At 43.5% G+C, this 27,057-nt stretch overlaps 2 protein-coding genes across 4 annotated transcripts in view; one reads left to right on the forward strand and one right to left on the reverse strand.

The window, feature by feature from the left end:
- Positions 1 to 7,970, forward strand: part of samd11 (sterile alpha motif domain containing 11) — an 82,391-nt gene extending 74,421 nt beyond the window's left edge. For 2 of the 3 annotated variants that reach the window (XM_017417850.3, XM_017417853.3), the window contains 6 exons: positions 2,481 to 2,596; positions 3,163 to 3,244; positions 3,337 to 4,112; positions 4,923 to 5,056; positions 5,955 to 6,065; positions 6,311 to 7,970. In XM_017417850.3, the coding sequence (XP_017273339.1) occupies positions 2,481 to 2,596; positions 3,163 to 3,244; positions 3,337 to 4,112; positions 4,923 to 5,056; positions 5,955 to 6,065; positions 6,311 to 6,595 (1,504 nt within the window). In that variant the 3' untranslated portion in view covers positions 6,596 to 7,970. The remainder of the gene's footprint in view (positions 1 to 2,480; positions 2,597 to 3,162; positions 3,245 to 3,336; positions 4,113 to 4,922; positions 5,057 to 5,954; positions 6,066 to 6,310) is intronic. The other variant, XM_017417852.3, reaches the window with a different exon arrangement.
- Positions 7,971 to 8,439: 469 nt separating this feature from the next.
- noc2l (NOC2-like nucleolar associated transcriptional repressor) lies at positions 8,440 to 27,028 on the reverse strand. The gene is made up of 18 exons (XM_017417575.3): positions 26,938 to 27,028; positions 26,449 to 26,568; positions 26,167 to 26,344; positions 25,846 to 26,083; positions 23,305 to 23,395; positions 23,120 to 23,198; positions 22,884 to 22,994; positions 22,678 to 22,791; positions 22,404 to 22,592; positions 21,378 to 21,517; positions 19,843 to 19,954; positions 17,529 to 17,642; positions 15,683 to 15,784; positions 15,308 to 15,451; positions 12,020 to 12,133; positions 11,682 to 11,817; positions 9,819 to 9,920; positions 8,440 to 9,405 (listed from the first exon to the last, which is right to left on the reverse strand). The coding sequence occupies exons 1-18, from the start codon at positions 26,955 to 26,957 to the stop codon at positions 9,263 to 9,265; spliced, it is 2,247 nt and encodes a 748-aa protein (XP_017273064.1). The 5' UTR covers positions 26,958 to 27,028; the 3' UTR covers positions 8,440 to 9,262.
- Positions 27,029 to 27,057: the final 29 nt, after the last annotated feature.

Genomic DNA, 27,057 nt, shown 5'->3' on the forward strand with positions numbered 1-27,057 from the left:
GAGGGGGGAGAGGGGGGGGGGGGCAGGGAGTGACTGAGATAGAAGGAAGGAGGGAGGGAAGGAGAGAGCGAGCGTGGAGGGAGCCTCATCCATTTTAATGAGCTTCCTGTGTAAATGTGTTCCTGCGGAGAGGGAGCCGAAGGCGGCCGCGCGGCACTCCTAATCCCCCCACGCTTCAGTCATTAAGGGCAGCCCCCCCACACACACACACACACACACACACACAGAGCCTGTGCTGTTGCAGGACAGGACCGCTGTTGCCATTCTGACAGGTCGCCACACACCAGTGAATTCCCCATGAGCCCGTGGCCTCACTGCAGGCTGAGATGGACAGAATCCAGCGATAGACTTCTGTGTGATTATGAGTCCACCTTGTATTTGCGAATCCGTCTTCTTTACAGTCTCTTGCAAAAAACTAGGTGACTGTTTGTCCCTCATCTTTTTATAGCATGTCAGTGGTTTGCCAACAAAATGCGCAGAGAGAGCAAAAATAAAACCACATACTTTGAGACAGACATGTTGCTCACAAACAACACACACACACACATTCTCAGAGCAAAACGACTAATGTCTGCCACTCCTTCCTCAAAATTGCCTCCTGTAAAAGAGGGAAAGAGATGGAGGGAGGGAGAGGAGGGGAGTGTCAGACACGCTCTTTCTCTCCTCTCCCTCTCTCACTCCCCGTGATTAGGCCTAATTATGGTGGCGCAGACGCCTGGCAGCCCCAGTCATGCAGCTTTAATTGACCGTTATTCATCTGCGGGCTAACGCTAAGCAAGGCGGTGCACGGAGAGGGAAGCAAAAAAGAAATATCAGAAAGAGCTGGGGGGGTGGGGAGTTTGGGAGCCACGGGGTGGGGGTGGATGGGAGTTTTTTGCGGACGCTGTTGCATAGTCTGGTGGAACTGCGTCGCTAGGCTAATTGCTAGCCCCGAGGGATTAGGCCAGGTGATTACACACTGGGCGGTGTAATTACATAAGCAGCGGCTAACGGGGGTCCAGGGTAGCGGCTCCGGGGTCACGCACCACAGCCCTCACCTAAGATTAATTGGAGCTGCCACTGGAGTGCGAGGCACCGGCGGAGAGAGCGGTTATACGATTAGTATTAACATTTCAGAGGCAATCGATGACTACACACACACACACACACACACAACTAACTCTACCACCCTGTCCCCCCCATCTCCCTTCTCTTGTACATGTGCCCTCTTCTCGTTCCTCGCCGTTTAGGAAGGCAGGAGACTCGCAGGCGCTGGCAAATTTGAACACAGTTTCAAAACAATATTTGCGGTTTCACGCGTCCCAGTGTTGGATTTGACTTTGTTGTTTTCCTCAGCCTGCTTCCCATGTATGCTTTTGTTCAGCGGCAGTCGCACACAGCTAAGCGCTGATTGGTGTGATAGCAGCTGAAGCAAGGAAGGACGGAAAAAAAAAAAATAACAGGAAAGTAAGGAGAGGTGTGTGTGTGTGTGTGTGTGTTGGGAGTTGAAGACTAAGCCCAGAAAGGCTCTGAGACAGCTTCATTGTGAACTCCTGGGTCAAAACTTCACACATTTTGACGTCTACACAAGGTCGAGGCCTATATGCCTCCTGTTGACAACTTTGCATGCGTGTGATGACGTCATCACGTTAAAGATGTGCATAAAGCTGAGAAAAACAAGCAGGCAATGATTAGTGTAAAAAAATAAGACAAGGGGAGAAAGTGAAACGAGAACATGCAAGAGAAGCTTGAAGATGCAGTAGAAAATACGTAAAATGGGAAAAGAATAATATAGAATTGGGATAAAAATTAAATCAGTGAACATATTTTCTTAGGTCACAGAGAGGTATAGAAATTGGAGTAAAGAACTGAAAAAAGATGGTTAAGACAGAAAGAGAGGGAGAAAGGTGAGAGGCACCTTTCCCCTCAAAGAGGACAAAAGACGAAGCCAATAATGGAGAGGGCTTTTCAGAAGCAGAGGTTGCAGGACGCTTCATCTTTTCAGAGAATGAGAGGGAGGGAGACAGAGAGGGGCACTAAAAAAGGGAGAAAAGAGAGGAGGGATGAGTGTTAATTAGAAGGTCCTTCAGCCCGTGGCCCCGGTCAAGACGCAGGGGCCGCCCCAGCTGTCGGAGCATGACACACTGGCATTGTGCATTCAGCCCTCATTATGTGTGTGACTGCAGGGGAAGGAAAGGCTGCAGTCCAGGGTACAGTAATGGCCAGCGGCGCTTGCTGCGGCGTGACAAGACTGATGAGGCACCGGGGCGACACTGGGGCCTCTGGAGTGCCACAGATAAAAATACACCACATACACTGGTGTGGCAGCAAAAACACACTCACACACACACACACACACACTCTGAGAGAAAGAGTTGAGATGTGCTGAGAACAGAAACTCTGTGCGAGGACAAAACTATTCTATTCATGTAGTTTTCTGTTAAATTCACAGACTGAAGCCAGGCTTACACGGATGTCTTGTTTGTATTTTGTCTCCTCAGAGACATGTCCCATCCTCCACCCCTGCTGTCCCCTCCGACCGCCCCTCACATCGCCTTAGGACCTCACCTGCGGCCTCCATTCCTGGGCATGCCCTCCGCTCTTTGCCAGGCCCCCGGTGAGTGTCCACTAATGCTGGGAGATAAACGAGCAGCACATCTCTGCCAGCATAATAAAACTTTTAAGGGCTCCGTATCAGGCAAGATTTTATTATAAATGTGAAAAACGGTGAGGTATTTCTTTATTAAAAATACCTTGTCAACAATGATACAAACGTTTGGTTTCAATAATTTCCGAAGAGTTCAATAAAAACCCCATGTAAAAACTATAACTAATGCAAAATGTAGCTGCTTAAAGTTTGCTTTGAGCAGTTTGGTCCCACTGTGTGATATTACTATTTTACATGACCTTACAGCTAACTAATCTTGTAAAAGTTCATGAAATGATAGAAGGAAAGAAAAATCTGATGCAAACATCTGTTTTCAGTCATTTTACATGTTTTAAAAGCTTGTGTATATTCTTCATTTTAAAAGAAAAGTTGTCAAAAAAATTTAATGAAGAAAAAAGCTTTTCCCTAAAATATTAAATTGAAATAAAAGTTGTGTGCTCAAACTGCAGCACCACCATTCATGACATTAGGTTTTACTTTTGAAGTTGTTGTTGTTATTCCTGTTGTTCCTTCAGCAGGTTATGGTTTCCTCCAGCCGGCTCAAGCTGAAATCTTTGCTCGCCAACAAGAGCTTTTAAGAAAGCAGAATCTGGCCAGGTGTGTGTTTAACCACTCTGAGATTGTTGTGATCTGGGTTCATTGTCAGGTAAAACAAGTTATGTGAGTTCTTGTGTTTTTCACCGCCTCAGACTCGAGATGTCGGCAGAGCTGCTAAGACAGAAGGAGTTGGAGAATCTCCAGCAGCAGCAGCAGCAGCGCCTGCTGGGCTCAGAACCTCTGGGAGCTCTTCCTCTCGGCCTGCCCCCTGACCATCCTGCCCTGCGGAGTCTCCACGACATCCCAGAGGGACACCCTCTCCGCGAGGAGCTGGTCCGCCGCACAAATGCAATGCTCGTGCTTCGCCATGGTGCTGCAGCACCCCTTTTAACCATCAACCAGCACCAGCAGCAACAACCAGGGGTGTCCACCACACCCAAAGACCCACAGGCGCAGAGCTCCCCCGCCGGGCCAGGTGTCGAGTCCAAAAAGGTTCCACGCAGGGAAGCCCAAACACTGCTTCGTGTTAGGGATTACAGAGGAGCAAAAGAGGACAGAGTAAGGGAGAGAGACATGGAGGTGCTCGATGAGGAGATAAAGGACTCGGACAGCGAAACAGAGATGTGCGAGGAGAGGCGAGAGCAGCCCAGCAGTAAACCCAGAGACGCAGAGCTGAACAGGAGCAAAGAGACGGGCAACAAGGGCGCCGGCGAGGGCGCCAAGGAGGCCGGCGAGAGCTCGGGCAGGCTGAGTGCCTCGTGTAGTTCAGTAGATACCGAGTCGCCCAGTCGGCACATTTTCACACCGGGACTGGGCAAAGCCGATATCAAATATCACCTGCCGCCGGGATTCATACCACCGCTGCACGCCCTTCAGGCCCAGACGCTGCCCTTCGGATTCCCCTACGCCAGCCCCTACTTTCATGCAGGTGAGCGACGCAGACACACACAAAGCTTAATGGTGACATGTGAAACCCATTAGTGTCACGCCATGTGTGTGTGTGTGTCTCCAGTGTGGAGGCCTTTACTTGTTAGGGGCCCTGCATCTGACCCAAGTGTGACCCACAGGCACACCACAGCCACGAGGGCAGAGAGGAGAGCGAAGGGGCTGTTTATTCACACACACACACACACACACACACACGTCGACATGTGGATTCACGGCAGCAATTAGAAGATTTACTAGACTTTCTGTGAGCATAAAGAAGCTCATGTTGTGCAGCTGAAGGGCGGAAGATTGAAATCCAGTGGGGTGAGCTCAACTATTTATTTAGTTTACATGATCAATAAATAGTTTAAACAATTTAGGGAGCAAAAAGGTTCAAATAAAAACTTTGAAAGGCGTTCGGAAAGCCTGGAGAACTATTGATCAAGACCACTTTAAAAGATTACAAGAAAGTCTGGCTCCTCGGAAGCAAAGCATCTAAAGAAATTAGGGTTGGTTTAAGTTTTGCACACTGCTGTATGGTTCTGATTTCCCCCACACGGGTTCGGTGACTGGCATTTCTTAACATCTTTCAAATATAATGATCACTAAAACCACTCAGACCTATTGATCTCTTCGATTCCTGTGTATGGATTTATGTACTCCTGCCTCATTGACTCAAAGTCCATCTTGCTTGTGTCATTATTAAAGTGTTCCTTTCTAAAGCATAACTTAAGAATGACTGTTTTTAACATATAAAACAACCTTATACCTTCTACTGACATGTCATTTTCACCTGCTGCTGCCTTTTCAGGCTCTTTGGGAGGTCTTTTCGTGGATGGGGAGGACTCGGCCACGTCTAACCCTGTGGAAGACATCAGCAAGTGGAGCGTGGAGGACGTGTGCGGCTTTATAAGCAGCCTGGCTGGATGTGCTGAATATGCACAGGTGAGATAACCGGAAGAGGGAAGAGAGAGAAGGGGATAAAGGCCAGGGGCAGGCGGATCATTTATCGTAGAAGAGTAGTGACAAAGATGTAACACACTCAAAACTAGCTAGTATTTCTTTTTTAAAGGCAGAGGCACTGGGGCTGTTTGTTGGTCTGCGAGTTTGTGTATGTGTGCTGATGTGCGGATGGGTCAGCAGAGCTGGAGTCTGATTTGTGGGCTTTGTTTCAGTGAGTTAACAGCACCTGGACATGGACGGCTGGTGTATTATCCGTTAAAGAAAATATTTTCCAAAAAGGTTGTTCAATTAGAATCCTAAAAGCGTGTGGAGTGAGGTCCATTCACACTATCCTGCCAAAAGTATTCACCAAATCATTGAATTCAGAGGTTTTAATCCCTTCCGTGGCCACAGGTGTATAAAATCAAGCCCCTCGGCACGCAGACTGCTTCTACAAAGATTTGTAAAGGAATGGGTCGCTCTCAGGAGCTCAGTGAGCTCCAGCGTGGTACCGTGACAGGATGCCACCTGTGCAAAAAGTTCCTCGCCGCTAAATATTCCAGTCAGCTGTTAGTGGTGTTATAACGAAGTGGAAGCGATTGAGAAAGACGGCAACAAGACAAGTGTCCTTCTCACCCTTACACTACGTCATCCCAGGACCAGTGTGATCCGTTACCAGGAGACATTTGATCTTCCGGCCAACATGAAGACAAAGTAATGAAAAGAGAACTTATTGCTAAAATCTCCCTCCCGAGTGTCTGGATCCCCCGTACAGTTAAAATATTCATAGGTCTGCAGGATTTTGGAACAGAGCCACTGTTTTGTTGAGCGTGAGTGAGTTTGTAGATCTGTGTGTGTGTGCACGTCGGGGCTGTGGCTGAAGCGGCTGTGTCTCTGCCAGGTGTTTCGGGAGCAGGCCATTGATGGAGAGACACTGCCGCTGCTCACTGAGGAGCATCTGCTCAACACCATGGGACTAAAGCTGGGGCCCGCGCTCAAGATCCGCTCCCAGGTACACACATCGCAGACCTGTGTGCGTTGGAATGGAGGTTTATGTGTTTGAATGTTTGGGAAAAAAATAAATCTATTAGCTTAGCGTAGCATAGCTAACTCCCCTGAACTAGCCTGCCCCCGCAAACTGCTGCCTCTCTTCTTCTTCTCTCTCTGAAATACAGTTTCTTTAAAAAAAAGAAATGAATCCATCACACTAAGCTCGGCGGGCTGTTCTGATAGTCATGTGGTCTCTTATCTCCTCAGGTGGCACGCCGCGTTGGCAGGCTTTTCTACATGACAGGATTCCCGCTGGCGTTCCCGTTTCCACCTTCTGCCATCCTGCGCCCCCCAGATCGGGATCGAGACCCCCTAACCACGCCATCTGACGCACCCCTGCCCCTCACGCTGTCCCTGCCGCACCGACCCACCTCCACCAGCAGCAGCTCATCTCCGTTCAGTGGCCCCACCCCGGGGTGCTCCTCCCCCAAACAGGAAAATGGCACCGGCTCTGTGGTGGTGGGAAGATACGAGGCGAAGACTCCCTCATAGGATCGCACAGGGGGTGGGTGGGAAGGTCTGTGTGAGGTCACAATCCGACTGACTCTCGAGCCACATTTACCAAACTCTCCGTTCTCTTGAGACGTTTTAACTTAAATTCATGGGAAATTATAAGACTGGAATGAGAGGAGAGACTATTGGATGGCCTCTGCAGCGGCTGGAGATGAGCAGAATCCAAAGAATCTGGGCTGGAAGGGAGAAACGTGAAGTGACAGAGGAACGGAGAAAGAGAGGGAAAAGGAGACAGCTGGTCACAGACAGCCTGCCAAGAAAAAGAAGCAGAGCCCTGCCACAAATGCGTCATTCTTGCAAATCAGACAGACGCTAGCGGAAACTCTTCCTTCCTTCCTGAGCAGGAGGAAGCTCTCCTCAGTCACTTTTTTTTCCTCTTGTATCCATCTCTGACTGCGCTTACCCCAAGCCCTGCAGAGCCCAGGAATTTAAAAAAAGAAAAGTGGTGTCTCTCCCTCCCTGACTACTTGCAGAGGCCAAACGGCAGCGTGGCGCTTCTTCTTTTTTGGGTTTTTTTTGTCTTGAGGCTGGAGTTGAAACATGCAGAAGAGCACTGGATTTGACCAGATCCCTCTAATATCACTGCAACTATGCATTCCACTGTCCTGATACCAAAGATGATACCGGATGTGTGGAATTGGAACCATGTTTCGTCATGTGTCTGTTTTCGTGTTAATGGTCCAGGGAAAGGGAAGCGCTGAGATAGGGGTCTCACACAGGGGACTCGATTTGAGGTGACGTAGGTTTGACGACGATGCTCAAAACTATCATAAAAAGGCGAAATTTGTCATTGTATACTTGTGTTGACTACTGTCAGAGGTAGGATGAACATGCAGAATTGTACAGAATCACGCTTAAGATGAAAATATTCTGGTTACATACGTGGTACTTTCACTTTTTGTTAAATGTAGTTGCACGAATAAGAATTTCTTCACTGAAAAATGTGACTTGCTGAACTTTGGTGGTACTTTTGTTCCTAATTTTCTAAAAAAAAATAAATAAAAAGTGTAATATTACAAAAAAAGCTCAAATCTCAAATGCTACTCAAGCATATAAATATGAGGACAAAATTATTTATAGGACTTTTGATGTAGTAGATAAAGCAGATTATGATATGTATTAAAATTAGCCCTTAAGATGGATTCCAAAGATACTTTTACTTTGTTTTCTCTTGGTTGCAGGGAAAAGAAAAGGCACAAAGCTCTTAATGCAAATGTTTTGAATTTCTTATGGATTTTTTTTTTAAAAACTTTGCAAGCAATGAATTAAAATGCTCTCTAGATTTCCCTTTGAAAGTTTTGTTTTCATCCTATTTTTCTATTCACCACACAGGTGAAATAAATCCTAAAGAATATTCTGCTCTCTCTTGTGTTTGTGCTTTCATGAGACAATGTGCAGAGGCCCTTTTTTCTTCTCAGGTGTTTGTGGTTCTTCTGTAAGAATGGGTGATCCATGAAGGGCACAGTTTAGGTCAACACCAGCTGTTGGAGTGTGAGGTTCAGCCGTAGGCCAAGGCCTTCCTGCCTCCTGTGGGGGCAAACCTGACCCTCCTCATACACCCACACACACCAGCCCTCACTCACCTCTCTTCTTCAAAGCGCTTCACTGAGAACTCTGAGGGGACTTCCCTTTGCTTTAGGCGAGCTTCAACGTCAGTATGTTCTGAATTCAGCGAGTACTACTACAGAGGAAGTGTGACAAGACAATGGAGTTGCTTAAGTTAACATTTCCAGAATTAAATAAAAATTTCCACTTCGTTATTTGCTTTAAATCACAGTATGAACAGTGAATTCAACCCTGTGATGAATAAAAAGCATCCTTGATGATTTAAATACCCACTTGTTAGATATTTTTTAAATTTTGCATTACAAAACTGGGAGAAATAAACTTTTTAAACCAGGCTGCTGCAATCATAAGCAATTAGCTTCTAACAAACTATGGTGGCGATATAGTCTCTAAGAAATCTGATGGAACAATGCATGATACAGTGAGTACATTCAATAGATTGCCCACCTCTACAATACATGTAGAAGTGGGCAATCTTTAGCGGTAAATTCAGCAAACGTTGCAGAGAAGAAGAAGAAAACATTTAGTGTAGGAAAGCTGCGTCTTAGCGTGTGAAGACAGTGGTGTGGGCAGGGGGTGGGTGAGGACTTGGCACAGAAACAGACCAGCCTGTGTTGCAGCTCGACCACCTGGGCAGAGTCTTGGCACAGCTTCAGACGCCACCCTGCCAGCCTGGCACAGCACTGCTGCCTCGGGGCTCAACAACCCGCCTCTCCATCCCCATCCTCTGGCCTGGCTCGGCCCGGTCGGGCTCGCAGATCCCACCGAAATGCTCCTTCTTTCAAAGCCTGAGGGTAACCTCAGGTGTGCACATATGCACGGGACACAAATCCCTTCTTTTCAGGCCCGCTTGTGTGCGAGCAAACCCGTCCACACTGCAATTAATGAGAATCGTAATTAAAGTTCCAGTGACACGGCGTGGATTCTTGAAGTGTTTAAGTTTCAAAGCTCCATTAAAAATACACCATGATCCTATTTGTACACTTGAAGCAATACAAAATTTTAAATCACACAGCCGAAAGTCCAAAAATACTGTAAAATATAAACGTTAACGAGGACAGAGCACAAACTCCGTGAACCCTAGTCTTCATCAGACAGCTGCAGGTCTTCAACCACATCCTCCTCTCCCTCAGCCAGCTTTATCAGCGCTGCAGAGGACAGTGGCTGAGGAGCCTTAGAGGCCTTTTCATCATCGTCATCATCATCCTCACCATCATCATCACCTGGAATACAAACAGAACAGGCGATTTAATACTGACCGCCGACCTCGAAGGGAAATCCTACATAAAAGATATAAACACATTAAAGATGTTATAAAGGCTATCAACATAAAAACTGAGATGAAGTTATTGACATGATACACATCATCATGTCAATAACTTCATGCTTATCAAGCGTTGTAACTGTCTCTATAAAATACAATGTGAACTTTCTTTTTATAGAAAACATTATTAATAAAACAGTGTAAACAAAGTTTACTTTAAACTATAAACAACCTGGTTTTTAGGTAAACTGGTCCATCAAAAGCAAAAAAACCTCAGAAAAATATCAAAATTCTTCTGTTCGTTGACTAAATAAATACGAGGAAAGCTAAAATGTTTGTAAATTGCTGGTTTAGTTCTGATGTTTTACTGACCCGAGTCTCCTTCTTCTATTGCTTCGTCATCACTCGGGTCAGACGGATCCTCCAAATCATCATCGTCGTCATCATCATCAGATGTATCATTGCTCTTCTTACCTGAGAGGCAAGAAAAAAAAAAAAGGTAAAAAACATCAAACCACACAAATTTTTGTCTAGCGTTTCTTTCCTCAGATATACTAAAGTTTGCGCTGCTGCATCCATGACGTCTGAGGACTTTGGAGACACGGATATGTGGGCCAGGTATCAGAGGCAGCTGGAAGTGTCTATTTCCTCCTGAGATGGAACTGAGAGTCGATTACAGGCGCCGCCGCCGCTGCTGCACAAACACCCATGACAGTTTACTACCGGCAATTTCAGACATCTTCTGCTCTCGGCCTAAATATAGCAAACGAAGATAGCAGACAGGTTCCAGAGCTGCTGTGATGATGGCAGTCAGTGTGTGTGTGTGTGTGTGTGTGGTGGAGAGAAGTTTGGAGTTTGTCTGAACTTGTGTTGTGCTATCCTCAGAGAAGAGAGAGAGAGAGTGTGTGTGTGCGTGCGTGCGTGCGTTTTCTAGCCAAAGGGACAACTGGGGTCCATAAGCTTTGAAGTTAAGACGTGATGAGAGGCTGATGGTGTGATGGAGAGAGGTAAAGCACAGCTACTTCCTCTGTGTGTAACACTGCTCTCACACACACACACACACAGAGGGATAAACAACAGCTATTAAAGCATCAGGTACTTCTCCCATCTGAATTTAAGACAACAAACACGCTCTCGCTACCTTCCACTCTTTGTAGCTCACATGGTGAAAGCAGATTTCAGTCATGCCTCTGAGGTTACCCCCAAATGACCTGGATGAGTTATTACCGCCACACACTGACACCACAAACACACACATCAATCTAAATCATCAGCCCCCTCCTCTCCCCCCCACCCTCTTTCCATGCGAGACCACAAACAGCTTTGGTGAGCTGCCCGAAAGCTTTTGGCTCATGACGACCGGACGATGAGGTGGGAGCTGTGTGTTATCGTCAAGATGTGTTTGCGTGTGTGTGAGGACACGAGGAGGCAGCTCACGGAGCCAGAGAGGAAAAAAGAGAAAAAAACAGCAGAGAGAAGTGGGAGCGGCCACCTCTGGCTGTTCCAGTGGGCTGGTTTGAATTAGGAACCCCCGCTGGGATCCAAGCCTGTACTTCCTGTTTGAGGGGGCTTAAGCTTGTGTGTGTGTGTGTGTAGACGAATGAAGAGAGGAGGAGGAGGAGGGTGGGGGAGTCGCTTGCCGGCAGCGGCGCATCCGTTTGTGGGGACTCTCCCTACAATGAAGTCCAGATGTGTTTAAAAAAAAAAAAAAAACAGCCGCCTTCTCTTTCCTCTGTGACCTTGCTGAGAGGGTTTTTTTTTTCCCCCAGCTTGGAGCATGTGCGAGTGTAAAGCTGTGAAGGAACGGCAGCAGCTGTCTGTGACCTGCGGACGACCCCAAGTGGACGAATCACGCAGGGGTTAAAGGATGAGGCCGACTGCTTCTGGTGGGCAGCGAACCAAAACGTCTGATAAGCTGAGATTTTCTTTTTAATTTCATTTGGGATTTAATTTTCATTTCCACAGAAACAGCCTGTGTGGGCAATTTTGGTAACTGCGCCGCAGGTGATCCACCTTTTTGTAGCCACATCTTTAGGTCAGTGAGCACCCCCCCCACACACACACAGAGAACAGCAAAGAAATCAGAGTCAACCGTCTTCACCTTAACTTTACTTTTGCCCTGCTGTGACAGTATACAGCCCCCTAGAGGCCAAGATGGGCATATATCCGACCAAGCTGATGCCCTCGTCCACAAACTTCAAAGCTGGAGTAAAAACTTCCCGCCAGCTAACTTACTTTTGATTTTGAGTCCCGTGTCATCATCGTCCGAGTCGCTGTCAGACTCGAACAGACCCTTGAACTCCTTCTTGTCCTCCTCTTTCTTCTCTTGGATCTTCCTCCGTTTGATCTCAGGGAGGTCCAGATCCTCCATCTTTACAAACCAACAGACACAAGCAAAGTTGCTTTAATGGCTTCTGCGGAGATCGCAACTGTCCTGCCAGCGAAATGTTCCACTATGCAGCACGACTGTTTTGTGATCAATTTAAAATAGTTTGACATTCTCAAAAGAGAATGCCAGAAGCAATTCTTGACAACCGAGGCTACAGTAGGTAGGCTTTCAACTGGATAATTACCCTTTCTTTGCCAGAAATCTCCAGCTGGATCTCCTTCTCCCGCAGCTTCTTCCACTGGCTGTGGTATCTGGTGAGGGGAGTCCCCTCCTGCTGGATCTGCTTCTCCCAGGCCGCCTGACAGAAAACACAGATGGAGAATGCGTGCAGAGGTGTAGACGAGCATCAGCTTGACTGAAAATCAAGAGAATCTGTTAAACCTTTCAGCAAGTCCCAAAATAATCTGAATACATGCACCCTCAATAACATCTTCACAGAAACCAGAAACGGATGAAAAAGTGATGAAAGTAAAAAGATACAGAAGACAAACAGATTGAAGAAGCCTGAAAGAGATCTTTTCTATCTCTTAAAGGTCTGTGTGGATGATATTGATTAGGACCAATCGCATTATCTGACCGACAAAACCAATAGAGCGAACAGACTGCAGCTTCCTGAACCCGTAAGCTTCACACATTTACAACAATTTGCTGCTCAGCTATTAAGATGAGTGGCATCAATGCATTCAGGCTTGAATTATAAGATCAAGCTACTTCTTACTAAGAAATGAAAAGTCCAGAATACAACCTGGATTAAGTATGTGAGCTCTCAGTTTGGGTGACATGTAAGTGGGGGCTTGGCGGGGAGGAGGGGTCTGTGGCCTCTCCTCAGCGGCAGCAGCGGGGCTGTCCACGCTCCTCCGCCTGCGGTGACACCTCTACCGCTGCCGTGACGCCAAGCAGGGGATGCCATGGCGACAGCCTCCACTGAGCGGAGCTGAGGCGACAGGTGCTGGCGTGGCGCCATTCTAACTGTTGGCCTGCACACACACATCCATGTGCACACACACACACATACCGGCTAAATTCACACAAAGGCCATCCTCTTACATTTTATCCTCAAACGCCCTTTAATAATGATCAGTGATAAAACTGAGCTCCATAAAAACAAGCAGGTGTATGTAGACAGGTATAATTAGAGACCAAGAGATTACCAGTGACAACACACACACACAGACACACACAAACACACACATAAAGATCCTCATTAAGGCTCAATTTGCAGTCGATTGTCTGCTCGGCCATCCGTTATACCACAAGGTCTGTGTGACATAAATTATGCCATCTATATCTGCCTGCGAGGGTCTGCCGGGTCCCTCTGCTGTGGACAGCCTGCAGTCCACATTTCTGTGACCATGCAGGCCGAGAAATGAACGAGTGACAACAAACCCTCCATCAAAAAGGAGGAGTCAGACACAAAAGGGACAAAAGAGACTGCAAGTACGACTCCAAACAAAAAAACCTAATATGCTTGTTTAAATAAAATACTATAACTTTCATCAACATGTACATGGCACATGTTTTGGCTGACATCACAATCAGTGATGCACGGGGAGCGTTTGTGTTGTTTTGGCTGGTCGAGCAGCTCCTAGTTTAACCCTCCTGCTGATTAAGTGTTGTCGCTGAGCAAGTGGCATGTCGCAGGTTAGTTCCTACAGACATTTGAACAAAAAACTGCCGTAACGTAAAGCAGATTAATTCAAACTGTTTCATTTGTGTAAAAATGACTTCCTGTCTGACTTGTTCTAGTGCCATTCCTGCTGCGGCGAGGTAGTTGTTGCTCAGTAGTAACACCTACTGTTCAGGAGGAGAACAGCACTGAATGTTGTTCTCATATCGAGCGCCGGGATTCACAGGAACTCCTCGACACTCACGCCACAACTGAAGCGCTCCGAGTGGAAGTGCGATCTGGCGTTTAGCCGAGCCCAAAGTTTCTACAGAAAAGTGTCGTTCGTTAACCTGCAGCACCTTCTCTAAGAGGACGAGCAGAAGAACCAAAGGAGCCAGTTTACTTTAACTAAATGAACCCACACCTGTTTTACCGTTTCATATCTTCTCAGCACTTAGTTTTATTAACATTTATATTACCAATGTAATGACAGTTCAACAGTGGGTGGATGATGGGTGGGGTGCAGATATTGATGTATAAATAAATTTTACTGAACCTGTTTTCTGTTCGGTGCCTCTCGACAGAGCTCAGATTACACACCTTTGTCTTAGTGATAAAACTGAGCACTAAAACATGAAATAAAACCACCTGGAAAACAGAATTAATACTTTTATTATAAACTACTGACTGGCCTCAATTTAGCTTTTGAAAATGGTATTAGTTTGTGTGTCTGGAAAAGGTTCATTTAACACGTACATCCTTCAAAGCTCGAAAAGTAAAACCACAAACGGTATTCTGTTGCATCAGGACACAAAAGGTCAAACTGTTTAAACAGATCTTTAGTAAAATCATTTAGAGATTCAAACAAAGAAACAACACAAACACTGTAAGCAGGTCAAATTCAGAGCATAAATATTTAAACATACAGTATTTTAGTCTTTTAATGTGAGTTTTTGTGTCGTCTGAACGACAAGCAGCCTCTTCAGAGAATTACCCTCCGAAGTAACACGCGTTTTATCGTCATCGGCTGCTTTGAACCCTTTTCGAAAGCGCCGAAAGGGTGAAACACAGGTGGCTGGTGGTTAATCAAGCAAATTAATAAGACAACCTGCAGCAAATTAAACTGATATCCTCAACCACAGCGTACCCATACTGTCGTTACCAAGAGAAAGAAACAACCAACTCAGAAACCCAAGTCAGACAGCATTCAGGCTGGTTTGAGCCAACGAGACAAAAGTGACTCCTCTAATCTTCCACCAGATTAATACAACCCAACCTTACGTAAAATGAAAGCCCCTTTCAGGCAAAAGGTAGAAATCATTCAGGCTTCTTCAATCTGTTAAAGCGAAAGCAACACAATCAAACACCTTCAACTTGAAATGGCTGCGAAAGACGTGGAGATTGTGGGTGAAAGCAGCTGAAAATTAAGCTTTTTGAGCAGGGGGTGCTAAACTTGTACGTGCTTCTTTGTAAAAAAAAAACAAAAACAAAACATGCTTAGTTATCAGTTTAAGATCTTTCATTTCATCTGAGGAAAGACCTCAAACAGGTGCATTAAAGAACAAAAGTTCTTTTATCAAATAAACTAAGTTTTTACACAGCTTGGTTTATTTTTTTTATTCTGTTTTGCTCTAAAACATATATACCTTTCTCTAACAAACCTGGTGTTAACGTTTACTCAAATATCTGATGCATCATTAGTAACATTTTGACTTGTTTTAGTTTCCTTTGGCGAGTAAAAAACACTTCCTCCTAGTTGCAAATTATTTTCTAACTTTAAGCTTTACAAAAACTTAACTTTAAAGAAATAAAAGCAGCCGAATGAACAACAAAGAGGAGGTAAAAGCCACTGTCCCTCACACTCACCACAGCGGCAGAATCAGCCACTCCAAAGGCAGCTTTCTGTCTCCGTCCTTCGATAAAGCTGCTGTTCTCCTGTATCTTCTCCAACAGCTGGCGCACCGGCTTGGAGTAATTGGCCACTTTGCATTCCTTCTGGAAAGCCTTCAGCTGCAGGGACATAGAGAAGAAGCATAAGGGGAAAAAAAAAAAAGTTTACTCATGAGATGCATTCAGGCGGACAGTTTGTGGTCGTTTTCCCCTGAGGACAGCAGATTCAGGCTCACAGATCCAGGACATAAACTCTGTTACAGATGTCTGCTGCCACCGTTTCCTCTCACTGGATCCGTTCGATTCTTACGCTCCGAGTTTGTCTCGAGCCGCTTTGTAAACAAGTTTTACCTGGATGATGGTGGGCAGGGCGAGCTCGGGGAAGCCGATGGAGCTGGCCTGGGTGTGGAAGTACTCCAGCATCAAGTCGTACAGCTGATCAATCAGCCCGTCCTGAAGTGAAACAGAGGAGATTAGATAACACTTTACAAAGATAATAGTCAGAGGAAAGATGCACTCAATGTTTTTTTTAAAAACGGTCTTTGAATGCAGCATGGCGAAGTGGCTAATTCGCAGCACATCCCTGCCAGCTGTCTGGACTTTCTGTAAAACGTTTAAATTTAAAGTCCAAGGAAATAACAAGGTCCAGAAATACATTTGCTGCTTCCTTCGCTGCTCTGTGACATAAAAGGCTGAGGTTTACCATTCAAGCACCAGCTGCCACTTCAACAGGTGACATATTTAAACAAAGCTTTGTGTGTGAAACATATATGATGTAGAAAAAAATAAAGATTCCCTGATAAGATCCAGACAGGCTCTCCAAAATGTCCTCATTAGGAGTTACAGAACTGTCCCGTGTCGTACATCCAGAATCTGTTCACCGTTCACTGGTGGCGTTGTTGTTTTTTACGGATAATCTGTGTTGAAATGAGCGCTCGGATCCGTCTCATCCCTGGGATGTCCCGCTTAACATTTCTTTTGTCATAAATTGTTAAAAATCAACAAGCTTCCAGTCTCCCTTATCCTTTTCCCATGACAAGTGTAATTTTTATGATTATAAAGCTGTAATCTGTCCTGCATCTAGTTACATTTAAATGAATGAATAATTCAACACATAACAGTAAACCTGATCTTTTTTTATAAATATTTTAAACACAGCAACAGTTGTTTTTTTTTTTTTAAATAGTCTTGTAGAGAAAAAATATTGTCCTATCATATGGTGCACTTTTGTTTTCAGGCGGCATGAAAAGAAAAAAGGATGTTAAGAAGCTAAAAATCAGGTTTATGAAAGAGGAATACTGCATTTATTTTTCTGTCCAACAACTTGTAGGATATTATCTGTAGATTGCAAGAAACTTAAAACAAACAAAACAACAACAACAACAAAAAAACTATACTGTTAAATATATATCTTAGAGATAGTTCATAATTGACTAAAACTGAATTTGGTAAGTCAGAATTTTACAAAAATCGGAAACTTAGGAGCGACAGAATAATTACAATAGGAGTGTCTCTGACTGAGTATTGTCAACTTCTTTTTGTTTCAGTAAACTCACATTTAAAGACTAAATCATATCATTAATCTGTATTAATCTGCATTAATCTGTTACTTGTTCTAATGAAGCATGACCACCTAAACTAACTTGTTTTTAAAAACACAGACCCTCTCCCACAGATCCTTTTATACTCTCTGTTCAAACCTCTCCTCAGTTTGGATCTCTGATCAACTTCAAGCAGCAACATTTCTCCCCAATAATTTATTTATTACAGACGCCGGGAAAAAACAAAAAAACATTTAACCAAAACTCAAATCATCTTAAATTACATTTAGACTAAATGTGTAAAAAAGAAGACAAGAAATGGCAGCTCAGGCAGATGGGTTCGACCAAGCGGGGCTGCTGTGAGTTCATGTGGCAGCTGCTGAGGTGACAGCAGCGAGAACAGTCGCGGCGAGCGAAGTGCGCGGGGGATAATCCCAGAGAGCCGCGCTGCAATCCTCTTGGCTGCGCCACTGAGCTTGGCAACTCACAGACAGTTTTACAGACCTGACGAGGGGCTGTCAGCGCTGCCCTCAATCCCCTTATGCACAAGCTAAGTGAAGCACTCATCTGATCAGCCGCTTTGTCTCGGAGCAACAAAGACACAAACAGACGTAAACACGCTCTGCTCTTTCCCAGCTGCTCACAGTGATGCTCACCTTGTAGGCCTTTTCCATCAGGTTGACTTTGTTCAGTTTCAGGATGACAGCGAAGTTGATGGGTTTCTTACTCATTCGGCCCGGTTTTTTGTTGAAGTCCACCTGCTGGAAGATCTGCAAAACAAACGCAAAACTCAGAAACTGAACTGTGACCCTGACGGCAGGAAAAACAGATCATCAGAAAGATAAATAATGAATGGAGCTAAAACCAAAAGAATGACCGGGACATGTTTCCTTATTACTTCAGTTTTAAAATAATCTTTAAAACGGAACAAGCTTCAAATCAAGAAATACTGAAAAAAGTTCATAAAAACTCAATTTGATGATAAACAAATAAGAAATAAGTTCTGCAACTCATCAACTTCTTTATTATATCGCACTTTGAGTTATAGCTGTGTTGATCAAACTTTAAAATTAAGGTTAGCCATTAGAGTGTGTGTTTGGAATAACTCTCAGCTACTTCGACACTAAAGTTTAGCTCAATATCTGTAAAATCTACTGACTTACAACCATTTTAGTATCGACTAAGGTACATTAGGTACATTTTTGTTTTTTCCAAGGTCACTTGGCTGTGGCAGCCATCTTAAACTGGATTGACTCCTGAGTTTAACAAGCTGTAGATGTGTGATGATTATTTTTTTGAAGGTTTCTTTAAAACCCATCCAGTGGTACGAGACATTTGCTAGAAAAAAATAGACAAAGTTGATTCCTATAGTTAAAGGCAAACTTTGAACTCAGTCAGTTAGAGGTCAAAGTTGAAATTGAGGGTCAGTCTCAGCTACAACAACGCTGAACTCTAGCTCAGCATCTGTAAAACTTAGTTACGGCCATTTTTGTGTTTAAGATTGTTTTCTGTGGCAGCCATCTTGAAAAGAGTTGACTCCAATTTCTTTCTGCAAGTTTTGTCAAAACCTGTGCAGCGATTTATGAGATATTTGGCACATTTATATATATTTAACATGAAGTCTAAATTTCCCTCTGTCTTAAGACATTTTCTTTGCTGTATGTGGACTGAGTTTTGGCACTTGCCATTCAACACATCTCATTTAAAAGCTGCAGTGTTACCGAGACAACACGTTTTATCTCAAGTCTGTGAAAGTACATTCTAGCCAATGTGTGGGCTATTTGTCTACAAGCTTCAGCTTTCACATCTGCCCACAGTGTTCAAGTGAAATTCTGTTTAGTATATGTGTATCAAGCTATTTCTGACTCCCGTGTTTCTGTGTGTGTGTGTGTGTGAGGTCGTTAATGTTCTGTGTGAGCACAGCAGAGCAATGCTCCTGGCCGGTGCTGTCTGTACAAACATAGGATGTGGTGGCGGTCTGCGGGGGAGCCAGGGGGAAGTGGGAAGGCATGGGCCAACCCTGGTGCAATTGTACACGCACACACACACACACACATGCTCAGCTACTGAAGCAGGAAGCTCCAAATCATACACCCCCCTCGGAGATACGAGAACACACACAGGCACAGACACACAGGAGGAAAGGGGGGGTGTTTCTGCTGCTCTAATTAAAACAGTAGCAGCGTACCTCAGCCTGCTTTTAACAAGAGGGGAACAGTAAGGGAGAAAGAAAAAAAAAAAACACAGGAAGTGTTGTGCGTCACAAATAAACACAGCTTGCTGTTGGGGGTTCGGATAGGCGGCTCAGACAGTGCATGTGTCGGGGGGGAGGAGGAGGGAAGAGTTGGAGAGCGGGCTATAGGTAGAAAGGATGTGGTCTGCACAGCGTGTTAGGACCGAAGTGTAACCCACAACCGTGCCTTTGTCGCTTCGGTCAAACTGCTGCAAACACACAAACACATCCAGCCAGAACTGACCACTCCCCGTGGGCCAAGCTTGCTGCTGTCGCCAGAAAACCACAACAAACCCCCACGGCATGTGCTAACACTCGCACACGCTCCCATGCGAGACATCCACGTGATTAACACCTGACCCGGAGAAAATGTTGTCAGTTGGTGACCTCCGATTGGTCTGATAACAAAAGGTGGCTCTACACCTCGACATGTTTCCTCCTGAGCTCCTTCAGTTGTAGCCGTTGAGACCAAAATGCATTTCACTTGCCACTGATGTTTTTCCACAGCAAACCACCGGCGGAACATTTCATCACATCTACCTTTTCATAGTTTCCACTTGAGGCAAACACAATTCAACTGACTGGTTGTTTATTTTAAATAATTTGAGCCTTCGGTTGCGTTTTGATGTGAACAACTTCAGCTCGGGCTGCCGGAAACTGGACTTGATTCTGTTCAAACTGCGCAGATCCTCTAAAGATGGTGGACGGCGGTTTCTGGAGGGGTTACGTGGTCTTACCTCCAGCAGGAAAGGCAGAACGGGCACGAAGGTGTTGGTGCTGCTAGAGAGCAGGGTGAGGGCTCTGCAGCAGTGCATCCTCAGAGGGTAAAACCGTGCTGTGGGCACCAGCCTGAAAACAAAAATACCAGTAAACGTCTCCCCCTGCTGGTGGTAAAATGTACAGCAACAATGTTTTCACATAAACAGCAGCGTCTATTTATCAGCATAAAGATGAAATATTAATTATGAGTACCCATTGGTGGTTATAAAGTTTGTGAAAGAATCATTTTTTTAACATTTAATGTTTGAAATTCCAATTTATTAAAGGGCATTCTGACACAAAACTAAAACATTTGTGAAGTGAAGCCTAGATCAGCAAAAACCAGAAACAGAAGCTTCTCACAACTAAAACCCCAGAGGAGTGAGCTGACAGTAAAGCCCCAGGTAAAAATCTACAAAAGGAACTGAAAAAATAAAATATCATTTTGACTGCCTACATTTACGGTTGTCTGGTATGTTAATTTTACTTGTTTCAGCTTAGTTATGATTCAGAACAAGATATCATGAAAACACAATCTGTACAAGCCGCCCCTGGCCAAAAAGCAAACAAGGTAAGTATTTGAGGAATAAATTGCCAGTATTTTGTTTTTATTTGTTTGCTGTGTGGTTAAGTAATAAATGTTTTTTGATAAGGCAGAGGTTATAAAGTGTCATTTGTTCAAATGTAAGTATGCAGGGTAGCGTAAAGATGTGGGATCAATCTAAAAATAATAAACACAGGGGGATCAAAACAAAGGGTAAAATGGAGTTTAGTGGCTCCATCACCCCCAACCTGCTGCTCTAAAAGGAGCCTAATAAAAACAAGGCTGAGGAGGTTTGGTGGGACCGTTATCTTATGGTGTTTTCTCAAAAAAAAAAAAAAAAAAGACTTTAGAAAAATGGGTCAACTGGATGAAAAGGGCCTCATATTTCTCCTTCAAATGTGAATCCAAAAAGTCTGAAGCACATACAGAATAACCCAGAACTTGTTGTAATGGATACAGACTGCAGGCACACGGGTAAAAGAATAATATTAACATATATTACATTTAAATAATTGGAAATTAACTTCCCAAAGCATATTACTGCCACTAAGATGTGCACTGCACACATAGTTTTAGTTTCAGACAAATAACTTTGTGATTAGTTTTTTTTTAGAGAGCTGATTTTTATTCCATCTCTGCATCTTTATAAACCTCAGGAGTGAGAAGTTTTCCCTTCATTTAATCATGGCTGACTGTAGGTGTTCAGAAGCAAAGCACCTACAGGAGTCAGGACTGGAAGGATTTTAATTTAAAGGTATTTACCATCGGATATTATTCAGGCTGAGTAAATGAAGAGAAGAAATCTAGACCAGAAATGGCACAAACAGTCAACAATTTTTACCTTTTACCTTTAAACACAAAACGCTAAAAAGATTATCAGGCATCTGGACGTTGTCTTACAAGTTCCAAAACATATAAACACAACAATAATGGAAACTGAAATGACAAAAAAAGATCTTTTATACTCACTTGATGGTGCCAAGTATGACTTGGCAGAGAGGATAGATGAGCGGTTGGAGAACGTCACTGGGGTACAGGGTGCTGAGGACCCGGCACCACAGGTACAGACAGTGAATAAACTGCCAGTTATACACCGACTGGTAGGTTTCCTACGGAGACAAAAAGGACTTCAAGGAAAAGTCTAAAGAGTCTGAATTCATGCGATGGATGAACAGATCTGTAGTTCCAACACAAGAGTAGGCCTGTCATGATAACAAATTTTGCAGGACGATTAATTGTCTCAGAAATTATTGCAATAAACAAAAATATTGTCTGGAGGCCGTTTTAAACTAATGTAATGATAATAACATAATAGTGCAAGTACATCCTGTCAAAGATTAATAAAATTTACTTTTTAAAAGAACACTTAACTCTGGAACTGGAACACAAAATAAACAAAACAACGGAAAACAAAAATAAAATGAACTCTCAGCCTCCGTTAACAAAAAATGCACTTGAATAAAAACTAAAACAAAGAAAAAAACGGAAATACAACCTACATTCAATCAAAACAGTACTGATTATTAAGTCTGTAAACTAAACTGCCCTTATTAAAGTAATAATCATTAGTTTTATATAGAGAAGACGGGAGAAACTGCCAGTTTTTTAAAAAAAAAGTGCAAACTAACAAAAGCAGAAATGCGACATACCAGCTCACAAAGGTTCAGCGGTTCGCCTCCCACACCGCTGCTGTTACTTCCAGCTTAAAACCAATTCCATTTTGTTTTTTTCCCCTAATATCAAACAGCGTTTCTTTAGCTTGCTAACTCCTAGTGGGGGCTTATGCTAACGAGCTACAAGCCGAGGCGCCTGGCTACCTGACACAATAGGCCACGCCCCCTTTTTTATCGTGTGATTAATTGATTTATCGTTCATCGCGGAAGGGCTACACAGGAGTAGGGTAAGATTTGTGCTTCTGGTGGAGATGTGATGCTTTCTGTGAAAGATTTAAAAGTCGGCCATTTCTGCGAGGACGGGAGCGGCGAACGAACCAACCTTCTTCTTCATGGTCATGGCGTTTCTGAGGTGAATGGCCAGCTGTCGGATGTAGATGAAGGCATGCTGGTAGGAGGCAAGCGTGTCCAAGGAGTACATCTCTGTCAGCGTTCGCTGCATGAAGTTGATCATGGGGAGTGCATTGGGAGACGTGAACTTGCAGTTTTGCACGTAGGAAATGTACATTTGCTGCAAAAAGAGAAGAAATCCTACATCAAATAAAAACCTAATTCATAATCTTACATCTCGTTTTTCAGCAGACGCCTCTATTTACCTTTAAAATAGGATTAAGATATGCTTCCTGTTTGTGCCTGCAGATTTTGTTGAGGGCCAAAAAGGAAAGAACCCGACTCGTTTCCTCTCCTGTGCTCCAATGCTTCAGTAGTTGCTGAACACAAAACAGAGGAAAGTAAAAATAACGAAGCGCTCCGATTCAACATTTTAAAAGGAACGTCTCTTCATGCTGTGTTTAAGCGTTACCTTGATAAGGTGACGGCACTGTTTGGGGAGACAAAGGTAGTAGGCTATAAGCTGGTTGACGTGCTGCAGGACTGCAGTGATGACACTTGTTTCTGTCAAGCAGGATAACAGCTGCCAGGAAAATATGAAAAATAAATAAATTACAGGAACATTAAATCAACACAAAGCTGTACATAATATTACTCGTATATTTAAAAAAAATCATGATGAAATCTAATGAAGATGTAAAAACTAACCTGAACCACTCCACTGAGGTACATCTTTACGTCAGTCTGAAATTTCTGCCATTTTGGACTGGATGATGGGAGCAACAGCCTGAGAGCAAAAACCAGGGAAAAAAATGAAGTTAGGGGCTAAACAGATTTGTCTTCCCAGCTATCAGAAAGTTGTGAGTTCAGCAGATGTGCTGCTGACTTCATACTTTTTCTGGTCTTTGTTTGGCTTCAGGTTGAGCATCTTCTGCAGGGCCGAGTGGATATCTTTGATACAGAACAGGACTAAAGCGTTGAACACTGCAGAGATTAAAAAGACGGGATATAATAAAACATTAGGAGAGTGCAGCATGATATATAACATATCTGAGATAATAAAACAAGGTTTGTTTATTAAACATTTTGTCTAAATCAGTGGTATCCTTCCTCAAAAATGCTTTAAGACACCCATACTGTGCACAAATCTACAAAACTAAAAAGGATCAAATTTCTGTGATAGAAAAAAAAATAATGTTTACAACATGCATGTAATAAACCTGCCAGAATAATTCAATAATAAAGAATATATGCAGAAAAAATATATTTTCAGTAGTTGTGTTGAGTGTTCACTGTGTAATAAATAAATAAGTGAAAACTGTTTGTCTTTAGGCTTCATTCCTAGACTGAAAACATATCTTTAATTTTTACAATAAATCAAGCACTTAAAAACTGTTTGCACAGAAATTTTACCGCTGCTTGAGAAATAATCTCGACCTAAGTGAACGAAACTAAAAATATAGATTTAGGTGTCAACTCATGTGAAGTCTGAAGTGTCAAAACAGTGGACGGACGAGGTCCATAAAAGACAAACGCTGTTCACAAAAAACATTTGACTTGGAAAAGCAAAACAAAAATCAGTTTAATAAATTATTAAGAAAATAAAAATATTACGGAGGTTGGGCAAATGTCACAGATGTAACAAAACTGAACAGGGCGTGACAGTACACAGGAGCTTAGTGTAAATAACCTTAAAGAGACGTTACACTTTAAAAAGCTACACAGACTTAAAACAGGACTCAGAGACAGTGAACACTACAGTAAGGAGGACATGTTCTGAATCACAACTCAAAAGACAAGAAAGAAACTTCCAACAACCAGCAAACCAAAGGACTACTGCAGCGCTGGAGAAACGTTAGAGCAGGGGTCTCCAATCCTGGTTTCTCTGCTCCAACACCTGATTTGAATCGATGGGTGATTAACAGGCTTCTGCAGAACAAGAAGAGGTAATTTAACCACTGAATCAGGTGTGTTGGAGCAGAGAAACAAGGAAAACATGCAGGATAGTGGCCCTCGGGGACCAGGATTGGAGACCCCTGCGTTAGAGAATGATCAGAAGAGCTAAGTATAAAGTAATGTTAGGAGTATTTACCTAACGACACTATTCAAGTAAAATAATAATAATTATAATTTTTAAACTCACTGATGACGCAGTGTAACACAGGTTATGAATATCTATCAGCTTCCCCAGAATTTGGACCTTAACAATAATAAAATAACGTGGAGTAATTCTGTCAAAGAATGAAACAAAAGCCAGTAAACGTTCATAAAAGAGAGCTGGAATCTACTCCTGAAAACTTGTTACAAAATTACAATAAAAAGCTTCCCAAAGAAATGTCACGGTGTGTAATGAAGAAGAAAAGATGATCGTAACAAAAACGACTTCTTCCTTTTTTCTGCGTTTATGGTTCAATAAATATTCAAATGAACAGTATTTCCTCTTTTTATCATCGAATATAAAGAAACGAAGAGTGGCTCTTTACTTTTGCACAGTCGGGTTTGCTTACAAACATCACTGAATGGACAAGCTTGAGAAATAAACATATATTGAGATTATAAACTTTAAAAGCAACATTTCTGTGCGATCTGCTCTCCGTAGTGGTGTTAATGTTAGTTTCTCTGGTTCAGAAGGTAAAGTTTTTCCCAACAAATCAGCTGTAAAATTTACATTAGATGTAAATCAGACCTTCTGAAAACACAAGACACGGCTGATAGCAAGCTTAGTCTGAGACTGCAGTGATAGTCATGACACAATGAGTGCAGATTTTAATAATAAATGTTTATCAGACCTTGACATTGTTTTTGACAGCAGATGTTTAGAACTTCACACAGATGGCCTGATCATCCATCACATAATGCAATGACAATGCAAAAATAATAATTCACTGTGACAAAATGAAGCAAACTATTCAGCTGAAATCACTTTTTACTCCGACTACTGTACACAAAATAAATGATAAACAAATTACTGAGCTTGTTAGATAAGTGGGTGTCAAACTTCAGGCCTCGAGGGCCACTGTCCTGGAAGGTTTAGGTCAGGGGTCTCCAATCTTGGTCCTCGAGGGCCACTATCCTGTATGTTTTCCTTGTTTCTCTGATCCAACACACCTGATTTAGTGGTTAAATCACCTCTTCATGTTCTGCAGAAGCCTATTAATCACCCATTGATTCAAATCAGGTGTGTTGGAGCAGAGAAACAAGGAAAACATACAGGATAGTGGCCCTCGAGGACTAAGATTGGAGACCACTGGTTTAGGTTTTTCTGCTCCAACACGCCTTATTCAAACGGTTCAATTACCTCCTCACCAAATCATCAAGTTCCCCAGAAGCACGTCCAGTCGTCATTCATTTAAAGCAGGTGTTTTAAAGCAAGAACACATCTAAAACATGCACAGGAACGTAGTTTGACACATGTGAGTGAGATTATGACCCACCTGAGCTGTCAGCCACTTTGTACCGACACTGACTGCCTCCTTCACCCTTCGTCGTGGCGAGGGCGGCCTTGAAGGCCTGGGTGACGTCTCTGAAGAGACGAGGCGTCGGTTCTTTCCTCATAGCTGCTTTCCAGACCTCGATCATTTTGTCTGTGACTTTGATGGTGTCCACCGCCTTCTTGGACTTCTTAGAGCCTTTCTTACCCTCTTCCTCATCCTCGTCACCAGAGCTGGCTTCCTACACACAAAACACCACACGCCGTTTTAATAATTTTATTTCCTGGACGTCACCGTGATTATGCGCTCCGGCGGCCGACTTGCCTCCAGCTCGGATGGTAGTTTGTGGTACTTTTGCTCATCCTCATCCTCAGAGCTGTCTGTGTCGTTGAAGTTCAAGAGTGATTGGTCGTTGTCCTGCAGGAACTTGTAGAACTCTGGATCTTTGCTCTTTAACCTGGACAGCTGCTCCTTGTGCTGAGAGGCTTTACCTTTTTCACTCCTACACATAACAAGATGTATGAAAAGACACACATCCACCAGTGAGGTTTGCTCTTAAACACTTAACACACAGTGTGTAAATCAACCCCACAGCACATAACTTACATTTTAGGGTTGCCCTCTTTCTTTTTAGCCTTTTTGGGAGACTCTTCTTCAGAATCGTCTTCATGTGGGGACTCAAACCCTGACAGCATGAACTCGTCCATACTCAGGTCCTCCAGTTTTCTACGAGACATTCAGAAGACATTAGCACACGTGTTGACAACATGCTGTTAAGTGTGTATGGTCAGTGCAAAATAGGTTGTTGTCTATATGTCTTAGCCACAACTTAATGAATATGTCTTCGAAACTACGCGTAAATTGCTTCTTGTAGAGATAAAGACGTTAACGTGTAGCTAGCATTAGCATCAGCGTTAGCACGACCGCTCTGTGCCAACACGGATAGCTAAACACAACCACACAACCGTAAAAACGTTTTCACTGAACTCATGAACTTCCCAGTTAGGACTGACGGCACCTAACACTTCGCGACGACATTAAATAAAAGTGGAAATCTCTTTATACACGCCGCACTAATAAGAAATTCCAACATACCTTTTCTGTTTCACTGCCATGCTGTATCCACGACGTGACGCCAAACAACAATACCCATAATCCTCCGGTGCGAGCTGGAGAGAATTGGTTTTATGTTTCAGGGCGTTACGTATCCTACTT

The sequence above is a fragment of the Kryptolebias marmoratus genome, linkage group LG8, assembly GCF_001649575.2.
Source record: "Kryptolebias marmoratus isolate JLee-2015 linkage group LG8, ASM164957v2, whole genome shotgun sequence".
In the NCBI taxonomy this organism is placed as follows: Eukaryota; Metazoa; Chordata; class Actinopteri; order Cyprinodontiformes; family Rivulidae; genus Kryptolebias; species Kryptolebias marmoratus.

Bases quoted from the DNA above. Each gene is read 5' to 3' on its own strand.
- noc2l (XM_017417575.3), bottom strand. From the start codon at position 26,957: ATGGCAGTGAAACAGAAAAG. The intron at 22,995-23,119 runs GTTAGTTTTTAC...TTTTCCTGGCAG, and splicing joins ACCTCAGTGGAGTGGTTCAG to CTGTTATCCTGCTTGACAGA. The intron at 15,452-15,682 runs GTAAAACTTGTT...ATGTCCCTGCAG, and splicing joins CCCTGCCCACCATCATCCAG to CTGAAGGCTTTCCAGAAGGA.